The sequence below is a fragment of the Podarcis pityusensis genome (assembly GCF_964106645.2).
Source record: "Podarcis pityusensis genome assembly, chromosome: 14".
Taxonomy (NCBI): Eukaryota; Metazoa; Chordata; class Lepidosauria; order Squamata; family Lacertidae; genus Podarcis; species Podarcis pityusensis.
The window spans coordinates 14,078,414-14,097,773 of NC_138039.1; the positions used below are offsets into that span (position 1 = coordinate 14,078,414).

The 19,360-nt window shown below is 44.8% G+C and overlaps 2 protein-coding genes and 1 long non-coding RNA gene across 7 annotated transcripts in view; 1 reads left to right on the forward strand and 2 right to left on the reverse strand.

Moving 5' to 3' along the window:
* The window catches only part of LOC308462972 (acyl-coenzyme A synthetase ACSM3, mitochondrial-like), a 313,063-nt gene extending 308,598 nt beyond the window's left edge, over positions 1-4,465 (reverse strand). The window contains exon 1 of the mRNA XM_080981076.1: positions 4,446-4,465. Within this exon, the coding sequence (XP_080837202.1) occupies positions 4,446-4,451 (6 nt within the window). The 5' untranslated portion in view covers positions 4,452-4,465. The remainder of the gene's footprint in view (positions 1-4,445) is intronic.
* Positions 1-19,360, reverse strand: part of IQCK (IQ motif containing K) — a 35,080-nt gene that overhangs the window by 15,577 nt on the left and 143 nt on the right. For 2 of the 4 annotated variants that reach the window (XM_080981253.1, XM_080981250.1), the window contains exons 2-6: positions 18,779-18,873; positions 16,782-16,923; positions 15,967-16,064; positions 9,259-9,311; positions 8,908-8,985 (exon numbers count right to left, since the gene is read on the reverse strand). In XM_080981253.1, coding sequence (XP_080837379.1) covers positions 8,908-8,985; positions 9,259-9,311; positions 15,967-16,064; positions 16,782-16,923; positions 18,779-18,873 — 466 coding nt within the window. Of the gene's footprint in view, positions 1-8,907; positions 8,986-9,258; positions 9,312-15,966; positions 16,065-16,781; positions 16,924-18,778; positions 18,874-19,215; positions 19,356-19,360 lie in introns of those variants that run through there. The other 2 variants (XM_080981251.1, XM_080981252.1) reach the window with 2 other exon arrangements.
* On the forward strand, positions 492-5,698 carry LOC308463137. 2 transcript variants are annotated; one of them, XR_013979473.1, is made up of 3 exons: positions 492-1,113; positions 3,481-4,098; positions 4,575-5,698. It is a non-coding gene; the product is annotated as an uncharacterized lncRNA (long non-coding RNA). The 2 variants fall into 2 exon arrangements; XR_013979472.1 differs by having other exon boundaries at positions 492-4,098.

A 19,360-nucleotide genomic window follows, 5' to 3' on the forward strand; every position in this document is an offset into this window, starting at 1 on the left:
TCTAAACCACTGAGCCTCTTGGGCTTGCCGATTTGAAGGATGGTGGTTCGAATCTGCACGACGATGGTGAGCTCCCGTTGCTTTGTACCAGCTTCTGCCAACCTAGCAATTTGAAAGCACACCAGTGCAAGTAGATAAATAGGTACCGCTGTGGTGGGAAGGTAAACGGCATTTCCATGTGCTCTGGTTTCCATCACAGAGTTTCATTGTGCCAAAAGTGGTTTAGTCATGCTGGCCACATGACCTGGAAAACTGTCTATGGACAAACACCGGCTCTCTTGGCCTGAAAGCAAGATGAGCACCACACCCTCATAGTCACCTTTGACTGGACTTAACTGTCCAGGAGTCCTTTACCTTTACCTTTAGTAGTTATCCTAATCCTCCAAATCCAGGGAGGGCTTTTTCAAGGAGTGGACACCCTATTGCCTCTTTAAGTGCCATAAGCCCCAGCCTCTCATCCAAAAATGTGTTTAGTAGACCTAGGACCCACCAAGGCAACCAACGGCCCCCTGGACATTTTCAAACTAGTCATGAAAGTCAAGTGTGGTAGATCAGATAGCTCCAAGCAGCATGACGAAGTCCTCAGGCCTCAAAAGCTGAACTGATCCCAAGACAGGACAGTGTGCTCGACCTCATCTGGAGCTGTCACAACAAAGTACAGAGGCAACCAATGTCTATCCTCCAACTGTCTTGCAAACTGAAGACAGCCCCACAGTTGTCATGGTCATGAAGACAATGAAGCTCTGACATGGTCCAGTAAGAACAGCCTCTGCATGAACAGTGTGACGTTGGCTAGAAGAAAGGCATTTGGGAGCAGGTTCCAGCTGACTTTCCCTCTGCTCCATCAAGAGAGCTTACAAGAATAGCAACTAGGAGGCTTGAGCCTTGCTGCTCCATAGCAGACCTGGAACGTTGTGTGAAGACTTTTCCCATTGGAGATCCCTGATTTCCATCAACTGCCACTTCATCTGCAGCACCCCAAGTCACTGTCCCTCAGGAGATGCATTTGGAGAGGCACAAGAGCAGTGGTGGACTTGGGTACTATGGCGCCCTGTACGAGGCCAAAATTTGGCATCCCCTTCCCTGCCCTCAGGTGGGCCTTCCCCAAGGCAGGTAAGGAGGTGCCCAGCTCTGGGAAGGAGGCATGAGGGCTCTGGGGTATCAGTAGACTTCGAGGAACCAAAAGATGGACAGAAGGGCAGAAAATCATGGATAAATTACTGTATTTTCCCGTGTATAAGACGTTCCCATGTATAAGTTGACCCCTATTTTTTAAACCCAAAATTAAGAAAATGCACTATGCACTATCCGTGTATAAGACAACCCCTTATTTTAAACTTCAAAAATTTAGGAAAAAATATAGTCTTATACACGGAAAAATACAGTAAGTCATATTTTTAACCAACCTTATGTGACACGGAATAATGTAGGCTCTCAAGATGTTGCTGAACTACAACTCCCATCATCCCTGGACATTGCCCATGCTTGATTGGGCTGATGGGAGTTATAGTTCAGCAACATCTGGAGCGCCAAAGGTTTCCCACACCTGGAATACCAGGATATAAACAACAATCATGCTTCCCAGTGCTCTCAACTTCATACGGTTTTCCAAAGTGCCCCCTTTTATGTCCTCAAAAAGTCCACCAGCACCCCAATGAAGCCCTCTGACAGTGGCTCTCTCCTTCATTTATTACCAACGTTAATATCCTCTTTCAGGGAAACACAAGATCACCCTTCCTAACCTTGGAAAATTAGCTCTGGCCCCAGCTCCACAGGCTTCATTTTTAAATCATAAGGAGCTGTCAGAGAACTGATCCAGGACTAAAGTAGAAAAGGCAATGTATAAATCAAGGCAAAGGTGGAGGGAGGGCTCAATATTCAGGGGTTGGAGGGGGGAAGCCTCCTAGAGATATCAATCATTTCAGCAGGCCAGGAGCAGAAGGCACGCCAGGTCCATTTTTGTCTCCAGGAGTATTAGTAATTGGCTTCAGGTCAAATAAAAATAGAATATGAGCAGAGGCAACAGCCCATCAAGAGTGAACTGGGGGAGAGGGGAAAAGTTATTTGTGGCAGGAGACAGCTGTGACACTCCAAGACGAATCAGAGCTGACAACTCCGTTGATTTTGAAATTAACAGCTATCCCGTGAACGCCAATCTATACACAATGTCTGAAACAGAAACACTTTGCTTGTACTAGGAAGATTTCGGCTCAGAAATAACATAGCTTCCCAGTACTTTAATACAAGGTGTGACTTAGTAAATTCACGATTTGAACTTCCACCTTAAACAAACCAACAAATTCCAATTCTATACTCCTATGATCCTATATTACAGATTATCCTTATTTGCATTAGCAGTGCCCTCCGTCAGAGCCCAGAGGGATGGCTATTTTTTGTCCACATCCCTGTTGCAATCCCAGACATGTGACTCATATGTTATTAAAAGGCAAGAAAGGAAGAGAACTGCTGGCAAACAAGCGGGGATGTAGGGAGCAGCAACTTTCATTCTGTCCTGTATTCCACACATAACCAGCGCCGTTTCCATTCTGCTACAGATCAGTTTACGCTAAAATCTACGTCATTCATCTCTCTCTCTCTCTAACCCAAACTAATGTAATGAATTATGTCACAAATGCCAATGCATTTCAGTGGAAGAAAAACATCAAAACACTCCTGGCAACTCTGAGATCAGAGGTTAAGAAAATGTTTTTAGAATATTTTCAACTTTTTTTAGAATGCTTTAAAAAGATTGTTATCATTATTATTGATGTGTTTGCTGCTCTCAGTTTCTGCAGGAAGAAGGGCAAGATATAAATTGATAATAAATAAACAATATCAATAGAATAGAAACAATGCAGGAAATAATGCAATTATGTGTGTAATGTTGAGGACTGAAGAAAAAAAAAAAAGACAACCAATACCACTTGTCTTCACTTGCACAATTTCTGTTGCTGACCTCAGATGAACATGTGAATTGCAGCAATTTCTGCTCCCATTTCTGATGGAACTCCCCAACATCCCTGCTTTCAAGTGAAGGAAGTTGGTGCCACAAACACCAAAATTTGCTGACTTAAGACAGCTATTAGTCATAGAAATAGGACTTTCCAAGGAAAGAAAAAAGGTACTGTTCTGTATGGTACTTCCCACCTCTGCATGAGGAGATAAATGGCTGCTTGCTGGAAGTGGATACTGCTATTATAGGGCAGGCTGCAGCAAGGGGCAACTGTAGCACATTGGGGAAGGAGGTTACCTTACATTTAAAGCTTTTGTATGTGCTCCCATCTAAATACCAAAATGGAAGCACAGGCGAAAAAGTAATTAAGGGCTATTTATTTACCATCACCATCACCCAGAAGGAAATAACTACTCTTGGGTCTAAGATGAGATGCTAATTTATGTCACTTGGTCTCCAATGCTGCATATGAACACTGTCAGCAATAAGTAATGGATTAACCCATGAAATGCCTGTTTTCTTTTAAGGCAGAGGCTGATGAAATTCTCCCCGTTAATGTATGTGTTTGAAATCTGAAGTCATCGAGATCTGACAGTTTTTGAAATATGGCCCCAAGCAGATTTTCACAGCTCATTCTCTGTTGTCCAGCAAATTCCACACTACTTTGAGAAAGGGTGGATCAAACACTATATATGAAAGGGCGCCAGGGAGGTTCCTCAATTATCCGTCCAAATTTGCAGTGCATAAATCAACGTTAACTTGATGTCAGTGTGAAGGGAGCCTTCTATCTTCTTCTATTTGAAATCTCTTGATCCCAGTGGCCATGCTGACTGGGACTGCTGGGAGTTGTCATTGAAAAGATCAGGAGGGCAGCAGGTTGGCGAAGGTTTGACTAGCATATAAAGCCGGGTTGGGCAAGACGATGCTATCTCAGCTCAACAGTCCAACGTTGTACCACCAATCTGGTTCCTAAAGTTGATCCTTGGTTTGGCAGGTTAGGTACATGGAACTCTGAAGTCAGCACACACTTATATATTTTCACTTATTTCCACTCTATGATTACAATGGCTCCTGTCCTGGAGTCAAAAAGAGTTGGGGTGATGGTGCCACACAAAGATATGCATATGCATATGGCTTGAAGCAAGGTCCGTATAGTTAAAGCCATGGTTTTCGCAGTAGTGATGTATGGAAGTGAGAGCTGGACCATAAAGAAGGCTGATCACCGAAGAATTGATGCTTTTGAATTATGGTGCTGGAGGAGACTCTTGAGAGTCCCATGGACTGCAAGAAGATCAAACGTATCCATTCTTAAGGAAATCAGCCCTGAGTGCTCACTGGAAGGACAGATCGTGAAGCTGAGGCTCCAATACTTTGGCCATCTCATGAGAAGAGAAAACTCCCTAGAAAAGACCCTGATGTTGGGAAAGATGGAGGGCACAAGAAGAAGGGGACGACAGAGAATGAGATGGTTGGACAGTGTTCTCGAAGCTACAAACATGAGTCTGACCAAACTGCGGGAGGCAGTGGAAAACAGGAGTGCCTGGCATGCTCTGGTCCATGGGGTCAAGAAGAGTCGGACACGACTAAATGACTAAACAACAACAACATGGCTTGAAGCAAGGAATTTGGGAGCAGGTTCCAGCTGACTTTCCCTCTGCTCCATCAAGAGAGCTTACAAGAATAGGAACTAGGAGGCTTGAGACTTGATGCTCCATAGCAGACCTGGAATGTTGTGTGAAGACTTTTCCCATTGGAGATCCCTGATTTCCATCAACTGCCACTTCATCTGCAGCACCCCAAGTCACTGTCCCTCAGGAGATGCATTTGGAGAGGCACAAGAGCAGTGGTGGACTTGGGTACTATGGCACCCTGTGCGAGGCCAAAATTTGGCATCCCCTTCCCATGAGGGCTCTGGGGTAGCAGTAGACTTGGAGGAACCAAAAGATGGACAGAAGGGCAGAAAATTTCAGGGAGGAATCCATAAAAGCTGGGGGCGGAACTCTAAAAACAGCCAAATGAGGACTGAGAGTAGGCACAGAATACTGATTGACTATTGAGGAGGAAGAATGGACATGTCTGACTGTCACCCTGAATGGGAGCACTCCACACTGCAACATTTTGCTGCAGGCCCTGCTTGTAACTGCAAAATGGAACTCCATATTTAGAGACAGTACAGTGGTACCTCGGGTTAAGAACTTAATTCGTTCTGGAGGTCCGTTCTTAACCTGAAACTGTTCTTAACCTGAGGTACCACATTAGCTAATGGGGCCTTCCGCTGCTGCTGTGCCACCACCGTGCGATTTCTGTTCTCATCCTGAGGTAACATTCTTAACCCGAGGTACTATTTCTGGGTTAGCGGAGTCTGTAACTTGAAGCATCTGTAACCCAAGGTACAACTGTATACCTCTGACCACTAGACACTGGGGGCAAACAACCGGGATGGAGATCACCATCTTGCCCAGCTTCTGAGCTTCCCCGCAGCATATGGGCAACCTCTTCCAAAGGCAGAACACCATAATGAGATACCCGTGGCCCTCCCAGAAGCTGTCGGACTACAACTCCCTTCATACCTGACTACTGGCTGTGCCAGTAAGGGCTGAAGGGGTTGGAGCCAAACAACAACTGGGAGGGCCACCAGTTTCCCCATCCCTGGCCAAGGCAGACTGTTGGCCCAATGAAGCATGGCAATTCTTCAGTTGTGCCTTTTCCAAAAAATAAATAAAAATGATGGCTTCAGTCAACTCATTTCAGAATGGAATAGTTGCTTCTTTCTGTTTTTTGCTGGAGTATGGATTCGCACATGGAGAACACAGGCGTTAATCTAGGCCAAACGTGCTGGGCAGATTTTGACATTCACTGTGTCTGACAATCTAATAGTTCAGCCCCTGCAGTGATTCTTGTTCCAGCGTATTTAGAAAGAGAGGAAGTTTGCTGCGTGCAGCATCTCTTCTGATACAGGGTGATGCAGGAGGAGGAGTGGGGGGTGGATGTTTGGAATGGTGGTTGAAGGAGCTCATCTGGATTTTTACACAGGCTTCAAATGCAGGAAGCAATGTCTTCCTGTTGTTATTTCCAGCATGGTGGAAGAAAGGATCTGCTAAGTGTTTTACTGACATACGGGGGGCGGGTTGCCTAAAAGGGCTTTATGTTTTGTGTGTGTGTGTAATTTTTTTAAGTCATGAAATTGGAAACAGACACAAGGCAGGGGAGTGGAAAATAACATGTAACCAAAGTGGTCACCGAAAGCAATAGATTCACAGCTTGTTCATTCAGCTGGGAAACAAAAACTGTGCTCGCCAAGGGGGAGAGGAGGTGGCAAGAACAGACGAGAGATGTGAAGAACGAGGCAAAGGGGAAGAGACTCTGTCTCGAAGGATGTGAGAAGGCATCATTTCCCATCCCACCCTGTACTCATCACACACAGCACTGCTTCCATTCCACTGCAGTTCATCTTCCGCCAAAAAGTACTTTAGCCATCTCACTTTCTGCTATGGAGAATTATGTAAGCTGTGTAACTGATTACATTAAGTGCATAAGTTATGCTGTCATTATGTTGTTCCATGCCATTTGTTTCAATGCAAAGAATGTGAGATGCAAATGCAATGGCCAAAAAACCTAATCAATTACATATCAATTGCGGACTGAAAGCAGCAACAACAGTGACTACTGATTGCGTTTGCCTGACTGATTTCTGTCCTGGATATTGGACAAATAAGCAAATATTGACATTTCCCACTCCTTTTCCATTTGAATTCCAGAATCCCTGTCTGCTTCCTTTTGGCTTCTCTGTTATTTGAAGGCCCATGATCAGACCTCTGGTGGTGAAATGGCCTCAGGGCCAGCCCTACCATTAGGCAGTGTGAGGCAGATGCTTCAGGCTAGCGATGGGGGAGAAACACAATTCAGTTCACAAAGAACAGTGAACCGACCTAATCTGCGCTTTCTGAAACGTGAGACGCTCAGCAAAATGGCAGGCCTTGGGTCAGGCACCAGTGGTCAGGCCAGACAACCTCAAAGGGTACTTGAAATGATAGAATGAGGAAAGAACTATCTATACCCTCTGAGCTCACTGAAGAAAGGGCAGGTATTTTCAAAGTTTTCCAAATAACTTCCTTATATCTCACTTTGGCCTCTCTTCAGGTGTTCGGGCCTCCCCTTCACTGTGCTGTGGTTCAGACTCCCTTCTGAGTAGCTTGATAGCCCAAGCTCAGCTGCAATGTTTCCTTACAATACAGCACACAGTTTAGCGAAGAAACACAAATGCATGAATGTAAGAGCATAAGAACAACCCTGATAGATAAGGCAAAAGGCACATCTAGTTCAGCATCCTGTTTTTACAGTGGCAAACCACACTGAGGGCCACCACTACTTCCCGGGGGAGCAAATCCCATAGTTTTAACTACGCACTGTGCAATTAAGTCATCTCTTTCATCTATCCCATATTTTCCGACACTCCAGCATCTTCCAAACAAGCTGTTCCATGAATGTGGACGTCTCCTTTACAGATGGCCCAGCTGCTTTTTCACACAAACCCTCCTCCCGCCATTTCTTTGAAACGCTATGGAGAAGAGCAATTCTCTCCGGTGCTCAAAAGCCATCCCTCTCCTCGAGCTCCAGCTAAGATGAGAGCGGTGTAGCCGGGCACGGAGCAGGGGGATGCTCAAAATAAATGCTTATGGTGAAAACCGGGGCCGGGGCAGGCCGCTTGAAACATTGCAAAGCCTGTAGAAGCACAGAGCTTTGTGGAGAGAGAAAGAAAGCAGTCACCCTTGCTAAATTAGCCCTATAGGGCCAGCTGAGAACTGAGTGATGTCAACTGTAAAGGCAGCTGAGACTAGCAGACTTAGGTCAAATAGAATATGAAAAGGAGAAAAGGTGGGGGGGGGAGGGAATGTTGTTCCCCATACACTTGGCATGCATGTTAGCCTCCAGAGAAAAATTGCTATGTGCAATTCTGCAATTTATTAGTAGAACAAAGAAGCCATCGGATGGACCGACAGACAGACAGACAGAAGCAGGAGTCAAACCCCTGAGAAATTTTTGAGAATTCCGAGGGTCAATAGTGGAGGATGAAAAGCTCGACAAGAGGGTGTTTTGAGGTACTTCATAATGCAAACTAACTGAAGCGCTCTTGTAACCCCAGTCAAATGCCCATGTGCCAGCTGGCTGTGGGCAGATGGCACAGGAAACCACACAAATGCAGAAATGAAGGCTATTTCCTTTCATACACTCGCAAAGCGGCAGGTGACTTTGAGCTAGGCTCTAGAATAGCTTAATAGTATGCAACACTCCTCCTATTACAACTCCCCACACATCCAGTGTTTCTGAAGCACCCCAATCTCCTTCTATTAATTTACTGGAGGGACCACCTTATTTATTTACATGTTTGTTCCTTAAAATGATATCCCGCTATTCCTCCCAAAGGAGCCCAGGGCAGCAAACACATTGGTGACACTGCCGCCCGATTCACATGCCATCACCCATTTAGGTAGTCTTGCTTATCCTATTCATAGTTGCAAAAGTGCTACAGTGGAAACGCATTTGGCCCCACTCTGAAGGAACCCTTTGAATCAACAGAATACCCCCCACAAAAAAAGATGTGTTGTCATGCGCCAGTAAACAATATTTGTTCATTCGTATAACAATAATCAGAACAATAGCAGGCAATTTAAAGACCCCTCCTCTCCGGGTTCAGGAATAACGAATCCTTCAGCATTCTCCCTTTCAATTTCTGTGCAAATTAACCACGGACAAAAATGCCTTGGAACAAGGTGGATACCAAATTAGCATGCATGTCAGAGAGTCTTTGTTACACATGAATAATAAAGGCAATTGAAAAGGGGACAATTTGACTGAGCTCTATCCTGAGGTTTGCCAGATAGGGGGCAAGATGAGCAGGCGGGAAGGGGGGAGGGGGGCAGGCATACTGTATTTGATTCCTGGGTGATACTTACTGGTCCTTTAGCCACTCCTTCACAAAAGGGATCTCGAAGAACTCAACAAACGGTTCGTCTTTCCTCTTTGGGTTGTGGCTGATCGGGCCGCCATGAGGTTAAAAAGGCACCGTTAGAAAAGGAAATCAAACACATGGGTCTCAAAATGGTTCACAAACAACAGGGGGGAAATTAGGAGCATTTAATATGGACACGGCCAACATGGTGCCCTCCAGATTTTGTTGGATTTTGTCCTTGACTTTTTACCAGGTTGGCTGGAGTTCTTTAAAGCTGTACTCCAGCAAAAGATAGAACTAGATAGAACCAGGTTGGCTGCCCCAGGTTTAATATTTCAAAGCTTAAGTAACTTACTTGTATAGCCATTCGGTTAGGAAATCCAAGGCAATGAATCTTGTCCTTTTCCTCTACAAGACAGAAGATGACGCAAAAATGAGACAAATGTCAGAGCAACAGCCAGCAAGCTTTCCCAGTAGAATGAACAGGCCCCTGCCACAGGTGCCTGTTTTGTATTGATTTTGGTTCTGCTTGCTTTTATGCTTTCATTATAATTTGTATGTCGCCTTGATCACATGTCAGAGATGATATTATTATTATTACTATTATTATTATTATTATTATTATTATTATTATTATTATTTACAAATGAGGTTTGGCTAGATGCATCCCATAGATAGGTAAGATAGATCCCTTCCTACAGTGATCCCATCGTGGTTTATCCACCCCTGCCAGGCCTGGGAACATTTTTCTTATGTAGGGCTCTTGACCCAGGAGAAAAGTCAACTGGGGTCGTAGCCAACGGGGAATGGAGCTGGGGCCAATGGCAGAAAGAACCAGAGCCAAAGGTGGGCATTGCTTGCAACAGGGGTAGAGAACTGCAGGCCCAGGTGCTGAATCAGTAGTGTAGGTAGCCAGGGGATCCGCACCACCGTAGTGGTGGTGATCCGCACAGGGCATTTGGGGGTCGTAGGGCGGCACGGGCGTCTTTAGTGTGGCTGTGTGTTCAGGTTGGATTCTGGGTGGCAGGGGGTTGCTATGCTGCTGTGATGAATGCAGCCCCCCAGCCTAAACTATCTGGATCTCTCTCCCCAGGCCACACCCGGTGCCAGCCCTACTGCAAATCCTCAAGAGTTTTTGCCTGGGTGAAATGCATCCTTGAACTTCTGGCCTGCTTGGATGGAGAATGGTAGAGAGGCGAGTGTGTGTGTGTTTAGAAACTAGCCTACTATATAATATAGAAGTTACATTCCTTGCTCCACCCACTTTGCCCCCTGGCCCTGCCCACAACTGGCATGTGGCCCCCGGAAGGTTCCCCACTCCTGTTTAGCAGGATTGCATAGATTTCCCCGCCTCTCTGTTCCACTGCACCCCTCCTCTCTCTCTGACACAAGCACACACATAAGGTAGAAGAGGAAGTCTGGGATAGCTCACTCGGTAGAGCATGGGGCTCTTAAATCTCAGGGTCGAGATTTAATCTTTTGACCCAAGTTGGGCAAAAGAGTCCTGAATTGCAGGGGGTTGGACTAGATGATTCTCATGGTACCTTCCAATTCTATGATTCCCAGAGTGGCAGTCCAGAAAGAAAGAGTGGCTTCAGTGTTCAGCAAGACGGATTATACCAAGGGCCACATGAAATGAGACGGAAGGCCGCAGGCTGCAGGTTCCCCATCTCAGCTCTGTATTGTTTGGAGCAACCAAAGGGGACACTGCCAGAAACTCATGCAGTCTCTCGCATGCTCTTTATCTATGTCTCCGGATTAAGGCCTAGCTAGGCTTTCATTTATCTGCTGGAACTTACAAGCAGCTTTAGAGGGTGGGAATCCCCATTGGAAGTTGCTTCTTATTCCACCCCGCTCTGAAAGTAAAAGAAATGTGTTCCCTTAAGTTGATATTTATGACACGGAAGCAGAAGCAAATCCTTTCCTGGGATTACAGTTTCCAAGAACAGGCCATTTGGATTGAGGGGATTAAGAGAGTTAATGCAAGGAAACCTCCAGGGTTCTACTCTGCGGCTGAGCTCATCAGCGAGCGTGACTCAAAAGCAGCACCCCTGACGTCGGGGGGGGGGGGCTTGCTTATTTATTCAAGGCATTTGTGCCCCAACTCTTCAGACAAAAAGGCTTCCCAGGTGGCTTACAAAAATCAGTAGTCCATGCCTTCAGCCTTCAGTCTAAAGAAAAAAGACAGGATGCATTAGGAAAAAGGAATGGGAGGGAAGAGGTGGAAACGATATTGCAGGCCAAATCTGAAGCCCTGGTGGTGCCTCTCCTCATATTAACCAACCCGGAACCTGCAATCATAATATGAGGTCCTTTTTCATGTGACCCCTCCCATAAGAGGTCCAGAAGATGGCAACACGAAAACAGGCCTTTTCTGTGGTGGCTCCCCATTTGTGGAATGAGCTCATCTAGCACCTTTGTAACGTATCTTTAGGCATTAGGAAGAACCTTTCCTTTATAACCAGGCCTTTGGCTGATTGAACTATCTGTAGCCTTTTAAATGTGTTTGTGCCGAGGAGGGGAAAGGCTATTGGTTGGTTCGTTCTGTATTTTGTGTTCTCACCACCCCCTGATCTTCAGATGAATGAAAATTGAATAAATAATAATGATCACAAGTGGAGAGAGGGCCGTCATAGAATCATAGACTTGGCAGGGACCCCAATGGTCATCTAGTCCAACCCCCTGCAATGCAGGAATCCTGCTTGTGGATGTCCCATAGGCACCTTGCCGGTCACTGTGAGAACAGGATGTTGGACTAGGTGGGCTTTTGGCCTGATCCAGCAGGGCTCTTGCATTCTTATGCCATTCACTTCTATCAGGATTTTTGGGAGATAATTTCCTGCTGGATTATGCAATGGGCTGGGAGTAAAATCTCACAAGGTCTTTTAATACCGTGTCTATTTTAAGCCAAAGTAATAATCTAGACACTTATAAGCTTTCCTCTCTCCCCTCCCACTTCACAAGTTAAATCTTATATTTCTGGTGAAAAATTGCCCAGTGTGCTGCTTCACAGTAAAGTTTGCTCCTTCCCCAGAAAAAATAACAATACAGTATAATAACAACTAATGGCTGACGGAAAACTCCAAGTTTTATTTGTTATTCACTTATTTAAAGCTTTTGCTTTTTCACCACCCCCTGCTCTTTAGCCAAAAAGGCTCCCAGAGCAACTTATATAAGATCAATAACAAACAAATAAGTTCTCTGACCTCAGGATTGCAATCTAAAAGACACGCCAACAAAAAGCTGAAGGGGTTGAGAAGGGAAGAGGAATATAAGCAAATCCAGGAGCCAGTTCTAAAAAGTTACGAAGTTCTTATAATGAACTTCTGATGATGGTATAAGAAAGGACCGAAGGAGAAACGGCTGCTGGAGCCTGATGGAATGTCTACTGCTAGATGACAGGAATGAGCTTGATGGAGTTGCTTTTTTGGTAGAGCTGATGGAGTAGGCTCTGCTCTCCCCTCTCTCTTTCTGCTGTACCCTGATGGTACAGCTGCTGGTAGATGGCAGAAGAAAGGAAAGAGCCTGATGGATCTGGTATTTCAGCAATGGCAACAGAGTAGACCCTGCTGTCTCATCTCTCCCTTTGCTGTCACCTGATGGAATGTCTGCTCCTTGGATGCTTTTAGAAGCCACATTGATGCTACAGAACCAGAAGCACTGGAACTTTCTCCAGACTTCCATTTTTTTGCTTTTAGCTCAACCCCCCCCCCCAAAAAAGGATTCAACAACACTTGAGAGTTTCCATCGGCCTGCCAAATCCTGTCTCTTGTGCTACATAAGCAGCACACTCACAGACTGAACATCGGAAACAGATGGAATGATTGGGAGTTGTTATCGCAGAACTCCCGTTAGGTCACGTCTAGTGTCAATGGGAAGGAAAGTCCCTTGCTGAAAAAGTAACAGACAGCGCAGTCGGTTCTGGGTGGTCAGAGAGCTTTGTATCCAACTGAGCTGAACCCCGCTTCCCCCAATCCATCTTCTATGCTATGTCATGCATGTAACATCAAGGAAGCTCATGAAATCACAAACTAGGAACCCCATCTACAAACTAGGTAGCCCCCATCTATTTTTCAAGCTCCAGGAGTTTCTCAGCCAGAAAATAAAATAGTAAATGAAGTTTGTTTTTGGCACAGCTGTGTGATACTGAACAAATCCGGATATGCACAGGAAACCTCTATACAATGTGTATTGTTAACCAGCAGATGTGTTTGAAACTATTTTCACAATGAGAATAATTTTCCATTCTTTATCGCTTTTGTTTTATGCCTTGGGAGACAATACAGTGCAAAAATTATGCTAATATCTTGATGAACAGCTCCTCATCCCCCCCTCAAAAGGCAATTACAAGTAACAATTATGCTTTCTTTCCTTTGCAAACAATAGCATCAACTCTCAAAATATTTAGCATAGCCTGTGTACATACCATATATTTAAAGCACATTCCCCACCCCACCCCAGAATCCTGGGAACTGTAGTTTATCCCTTAAAGGTAAAGGGACCCCTGACCATTAGGTCCAGTCGTGGCCGACTCTGGGGTTGCGGCGCTCATCTCGCTTTATTGGCCGAGGGAGCCGGCGTACCGCTTCCGGGTTATGTGGTCAGCATGACTAAGCCACTTCTGGCACACCAGAGCAGCGCACGGAAACGTCGTTTCCCTTCCCGCTGGAGCGGTACCTATTTATCTACTTGCACTTTGACGTGCTTTCGAACTGCTAGGTTGGCAGGAGCAGGGACCGAGCAACAGGAGCTCACCCCGTTGTGGGGATTCGAACCGCCAACCTTCTGATCGGCAAGTCCTAGGCTCTGTGGTTTAACCCACAGCGCCACCCGCGTCCCTTACAGGGCAACAATTCCAAGCACCCATCACAAGTTCCCAGGATTATTTGGGGGAGAAAGTGCTTTAAATGTATGTTGTGTACTCAGCTATAAGATGACTTACAAGTTGTATACAGACCATTCTCTAAGCTGTTGACAGTGGTAGCGCCATCAAGGTAGGACTTTGGGGCAGAATTCAACTCCCCACCCTCTGACTCAGTAGAAAGAGCAAGAGGACTCCCAAATGCAGCCAAGGTGGTTGACGGCATGTTTAAGTAAGTGCAGGAATACACATTATCATTCAGAGATGGGACGAGACTGTAAGACCATAAAGTTCTCCATGCTTCTCTGCTGACCTTATTTTGAGTTTTCCCTCCCCCTGCTTTTTGTGGCACTTCTTTTAATTGTCACTACTTCATTTTACGTGTATATTGCATATTGAAGCCTTGAATGTTATTAGAGACAGAAGGGCAAGAGATGAGCATTTTAAAATAAAAGTAAAATATTGAACAAGTAGAAGTCGGTCGCATACAAAAAAAAAAATGCATTTTACATCACTGTTTAATACAATTGAGACCAATTTTGCTAAAGAAACACATACACAACAGTGATCTTAAGCTTCTATTATCAGCTATTTAATTGCAGGTGTCATTTTGAAATGAGTTTCAGATTGCCCAAGTTGTTATTGCTTTAAAGGAACGTGCTGCTGTTACGTGTGTGCATGTGTTTTAAAAGGGGGGTTGGAAATCAATGTACCATTAATAGCTGCATCTTAACTATGATAAGCCAGTCAGAAAACAAAGAATAAATACAATAGAAATGAAGACTTAATAAGGTTAGCTTCTGCAAAGCCCATCATTAAACCTGCGGGGACCCTCAATTTCAACACACTAATGAGGCATGTGCTCCAGCCTGCATGTGCTCTTCGCAAAATACTTAATTGGCCAGGAGCCAGGCTCAAGAAACAACAAACTAGCAACCTTAAAACCATACTCATGCCGCGGCACTTCCATGCTGGGGCACACTTAACAGGGGGAACCAGGGGATCAGCTTCTAACCTCCGGAATCCAGATCTCTAAGGCCATCAAAACCTCCAAAGTTAAACAACAGAATTCACTCTCACCAAGACGTAGCGATGGCCATCGTCTTGGATAGCTTTAGAAGAGGACTGGACAAATTCATAGACGATCAAGCTATCAGTGGCTATTAATGCAGTTGATGGAAACCACAGGAGAGGAGAGTGTTGTAGCGCCTGAGTCCTGCTTGTGAGCTTCCCATTTGGTTGGCCATGGTGAGAACAGGATGTGGGACTAGATGGGCCACTGGCCTGATCCAGCCAGCTCGTTTCATGTCACAAGGACTGCTTTTGCTTCGCCCCCGAAAATGGCAGAGCTGAAGGGATGCACACTCTGGCCTCTGCCAGAAACAAGACTCAGCTCTGTAAGTCAACTATCCTAGGACTGCAGAGCAGAAGGAAAGCACATCCATTGGGCATGGTGCAAAGAGCTGCTGGGAATGTATTGAATTTAAAGCAGGTTTGGGGAACCTCTGGACCTCCATATGTTGCCAAACTGCAACTTCTATCTGTCCCGGCAAGCATGGCCAAAGGCCAGGGATGATAGGAGTTGTAGTTCAGCAACATACAGAGGACCAAAGGTTCTCCCACACCTGGTTTAAGGGCTTGTTTTGTGTGTGTGTGTATCACTGCAATCTGTTGTAAGCCACTTTGGGGATCACTAGTTCAAAAGGCAGGATATAAAATAAATATTGGATCTTATGACTGTATAATAAATGGCTGAATCTTCTAAAGAAAGATCTGTCAGGAGCCCAGTGTTCTATATGCAACAGAGGCTAGCCTGATCCCTCTGGAGAAATTCACAAGCAATGCAGGATAGTGATGTTCATCCTCTGTAATTTGCGTGCATTTGGAGGCACAGCTGCTCTCACACAGAGAGACCTCACTTATCATGGCCATCCTATAGACCAGTCTCCCCCAACCTGGTGCCCTCCAGATGTTTTGGCTGACAGCTCTCATCAGCCCCAGACAACATGGTCAAGGATGAAGGAAGCTGTTGAAAACATCTTGCAGTCGCTGGACTGGGGAAGGCTGCTACATAATAATACTATAAGCTGGTATATAATAATACTATAAGCTGTCTTGAGAACTACAGTCAAGTAGGTACAGAGTAATAGTTTAAAAGAAATCATTACATTTCAGAAAACAAATTAATCACCGAAAACTGACCTCAAAACATTTTTCCTTTTTAGCCTGATGTAGCAGTTCTGCCATTCCTGGTAGAAGCACAGGAAATATGTAGCATTCCAATAATTCTCTTGGAGTACCTGGACAAAAATTATTCTTGAGAATTCATTTTTAAGCAGCGATATTGTTTGTGTTCACACATCACAGCCAAGCCATTATGGCCAGGTTCAGGGTCTCTCTTCTTTCTCTCCCTGGTTGATTTCACTACTATTTTTTTGTCTTGCAAAAGTACAATTCTAATTAAGTATGTCCAGGTTGCTCGCTGGGGCAAGGCGGTTTGAGCATATTACACTAATCCTGGTGCGACTGCACTGGCTGCCAATTAGTTTCCAGGCCAAATTCAAAGTGTTGGTTTTAACCTTAAATGGCTCAGGACCGCAATACCTCAAGGAATGCCTCTCTCCTTGTGAACTGGCTCAGATCCTGCAATCACCATTTGAGGCCCATTTTCATGTGAAGCCCAGAGGGTGGCAAGACAAGAACAGGCCTTTTCTGTGGTGGCTCCCCGTTAGTGGAATGCTCTCCCTCGGGAGGCTTGACTAGTGCCTACATTGCAGATCTTTAGGCACTAGGCAAAAACGTTTCTCTTTAACTGGGCCTTTGGCCTATTAACATTCTATGCCCTTTTAAATGTCTTTTGGAAGGGGGATTATTGGTTTGTTTTTGTTCTTGTTTTTTATTATGTATTTTGTGTTCTCATTTTGTATCTTTATGTTGTGAACCGCCCTATGATTTTCGGATGAAGGGTGATATACAAATTTAATAAAAAATAATAAATAAGCTGTACTCTGACTTACAGGTTTTTAGGTCAGGCAGCTCAGGTGATGTTGGTAGGGAAAGGAGAGAAGGGGTCTTTGCAGCAATCGATTCATCAGTAAGAGGTGATTTGCTCTGATCCCCACTCAAATCTGGTGAAGTTTCAGCACCTACAGGAGCCTCCTTAAAATCAAATTTAATAATATAAATACCCTGGTATAATTACAAAAACAACAACAACACATTTTAAACAAGCTGATCCCAAAAAGGAACCCAGACTCAAAGCATAGCCTGGAGCTATTGAAGTGCAGTGAACAGAATGTTATAAATGGACAGGAGATCCAGCTCCAAATAAATCCCCACTTATTCATTTCTTAAATTTGTATCACACCCCTCTTTCTAGAAGAGCCTAGGGTAGCAAACATAAATGTTAAAGCAGTACAATTTAATATAGAATAAAACACTTTTAAATCATTCAAACACAATTGAAAACCATCTAAAACTTTTAGAGCATCTAAACACATTTAAAAACAGTAGTATATTCTCACAATTTCATGGCTGTGATGGCCAATATCTCATAGCCATCAAATGCCTGGACAAACAGGAATCATAGAACTGCAGAGTTGGAAGGGGCTCTTAGGATCATCTAGTCCAACCCCCTGCAGGAATATACAGGTGTCTCATACGGGGTTCAAATCTGCAACCTTGGTGTTATTACCACCATGCTCTAACCAACTGAAATACCTAAGAATGTTTTAAATTTTCTCTTGAAAGTCAATGAGGGAGGCAGACACATCTCACCAGGAAGGACATTTCAAAAAAAGAAAAGAAAAAGGAAACCACCACCAGGAAGGCAGTGTCCTTGGTCTGTGCCAACTGGGCGGTAGCTGGAGACAGCAACAACAACAGGGTCCCCCCTGCCAATAGGAGATCCCTATTGGCTTTACATAACTTCAGTTTCCAGAGTTCCCTAAGAAGAGGGACTGATTGTTAAAACCACTTTGGGAACTGTAACTCTGCAAGGGGAATAGGGGTTTCCTAACAACTATCAGCACCAATAACAAATTACAGTGGTACCTCAGGTTAAGAACTTAATTCATTCTGGAGGTCTGTTCTTAACCTGAGGTACCACTTTAGCTAACGGGGTCTCCCGCTGCCGCCGGAGCACGATTTCTGTTCTCATCCTGAAGCAAAGTTCTTAACCCGAGGTATTATTTCTGGGTTAGCAGAGTCTGTAACCTAAAGTGTCTGTAACCCGAGGTACCAGTGTATACATCTCTGGATTACCAGGGGGAAGGCATGATTCTGCAGAGATCTCCAGTCTCTACCTGAATTCATGGCAGAGATTCAAATGATATGAACAAATGGAAACATCAAGTCTGGATTACCAACCTTCAACCTTGTTTCCTTCCCCACCCCACCCCGCTTCCTTCATCCTTTTGATCAAGAAGGATTTGTTCAAATACACAAGAACACAGAGGATGAAATCCATGCATATTTCCATGTGATGCTGATTTGTAAAGAGGTGAAGTGGAGAACAGAGCTGTGCAAAACAGCACCTGCTACTTAGTATTAGACGAATACCTTGGATTTGTCCCTGCAATGAAATCTGCAAAGTAAGGAATATTCAGGAAGATAAGAAGAACTGGGAAACATCAAACTGACAGTCCATGTCTAGTCATTTCCTACAGGGAGCCCAGGCGCAGGACATGAGGTCAGCCTCCAATCCCCATCTTTTGTTCTGCTGCAGCCTCTATTCGGTGATACAGTGCCTTTGAAGCTGGAGGATCGACACCAAGGGAGAGGAACTGAATCCATACAGAATTGGGGACATTTCAGTTGAGGGGAAAAGCGAGCCAGAGGTGACATGATAGAAGTTTAGAAAATTAGACATGGCAAGGAGAAAGTGGGGGGGAGGGGGAGTTTCTTACTTTCTCCTAACACCAGGATGCATGGACATCCAAATGAAGCTGAATGTTGAAAGATACAGGATGGATAACAAACAAAAAGTGCTTCTTCACACAGCAATTGTCTTTACCTGGGAAGTAACTACAGGCTCTTGCTTAGGTTCAGGCACAACCTCCCTCTTCTGGTCCAAAGTGTCAGGATGGGGAGGCTGCATTGCTTCAAATTCTGGGGAGGGGGAGAAAGAAAAGGAAAGGGGGAGTGAAAGTGTCAGGTTTTTGTTGCTCCTAGGCAGTGCCAGATTTCCGTATAAGCTAAAAAAGCTATAGCTTAGGGCCCCACTCTCTTGGGGGGGCCCACAAAATTTAAAGGGGGGGGGGAACTGGATGTAGATTTCCAAAGTATAAGATAAAAAACAAAACAAATAAAACCTACATACAGCAACAGTGTTTTGTGTTGTGTATGGACCTATTAGGTCCAGAAATTACCATATAGCATATATTCAACACAAAAAACAGCGACAATTTGTTGTTGACAAAAGATAGCAGGACATTTAAAGGGCCCCTTTACCTTCAGTATATTAGGGCTTCATCAAACCTAAATGCGGCCCTGCTCCTAGAGAAGGTCTGGATAGATCACGCCCCCAATTTGCACCGAGGCATTTGCCGAAGATGCGGGCAAAAGGGGGGCAACGCGGGGGGGAGGGGAGAGGAGG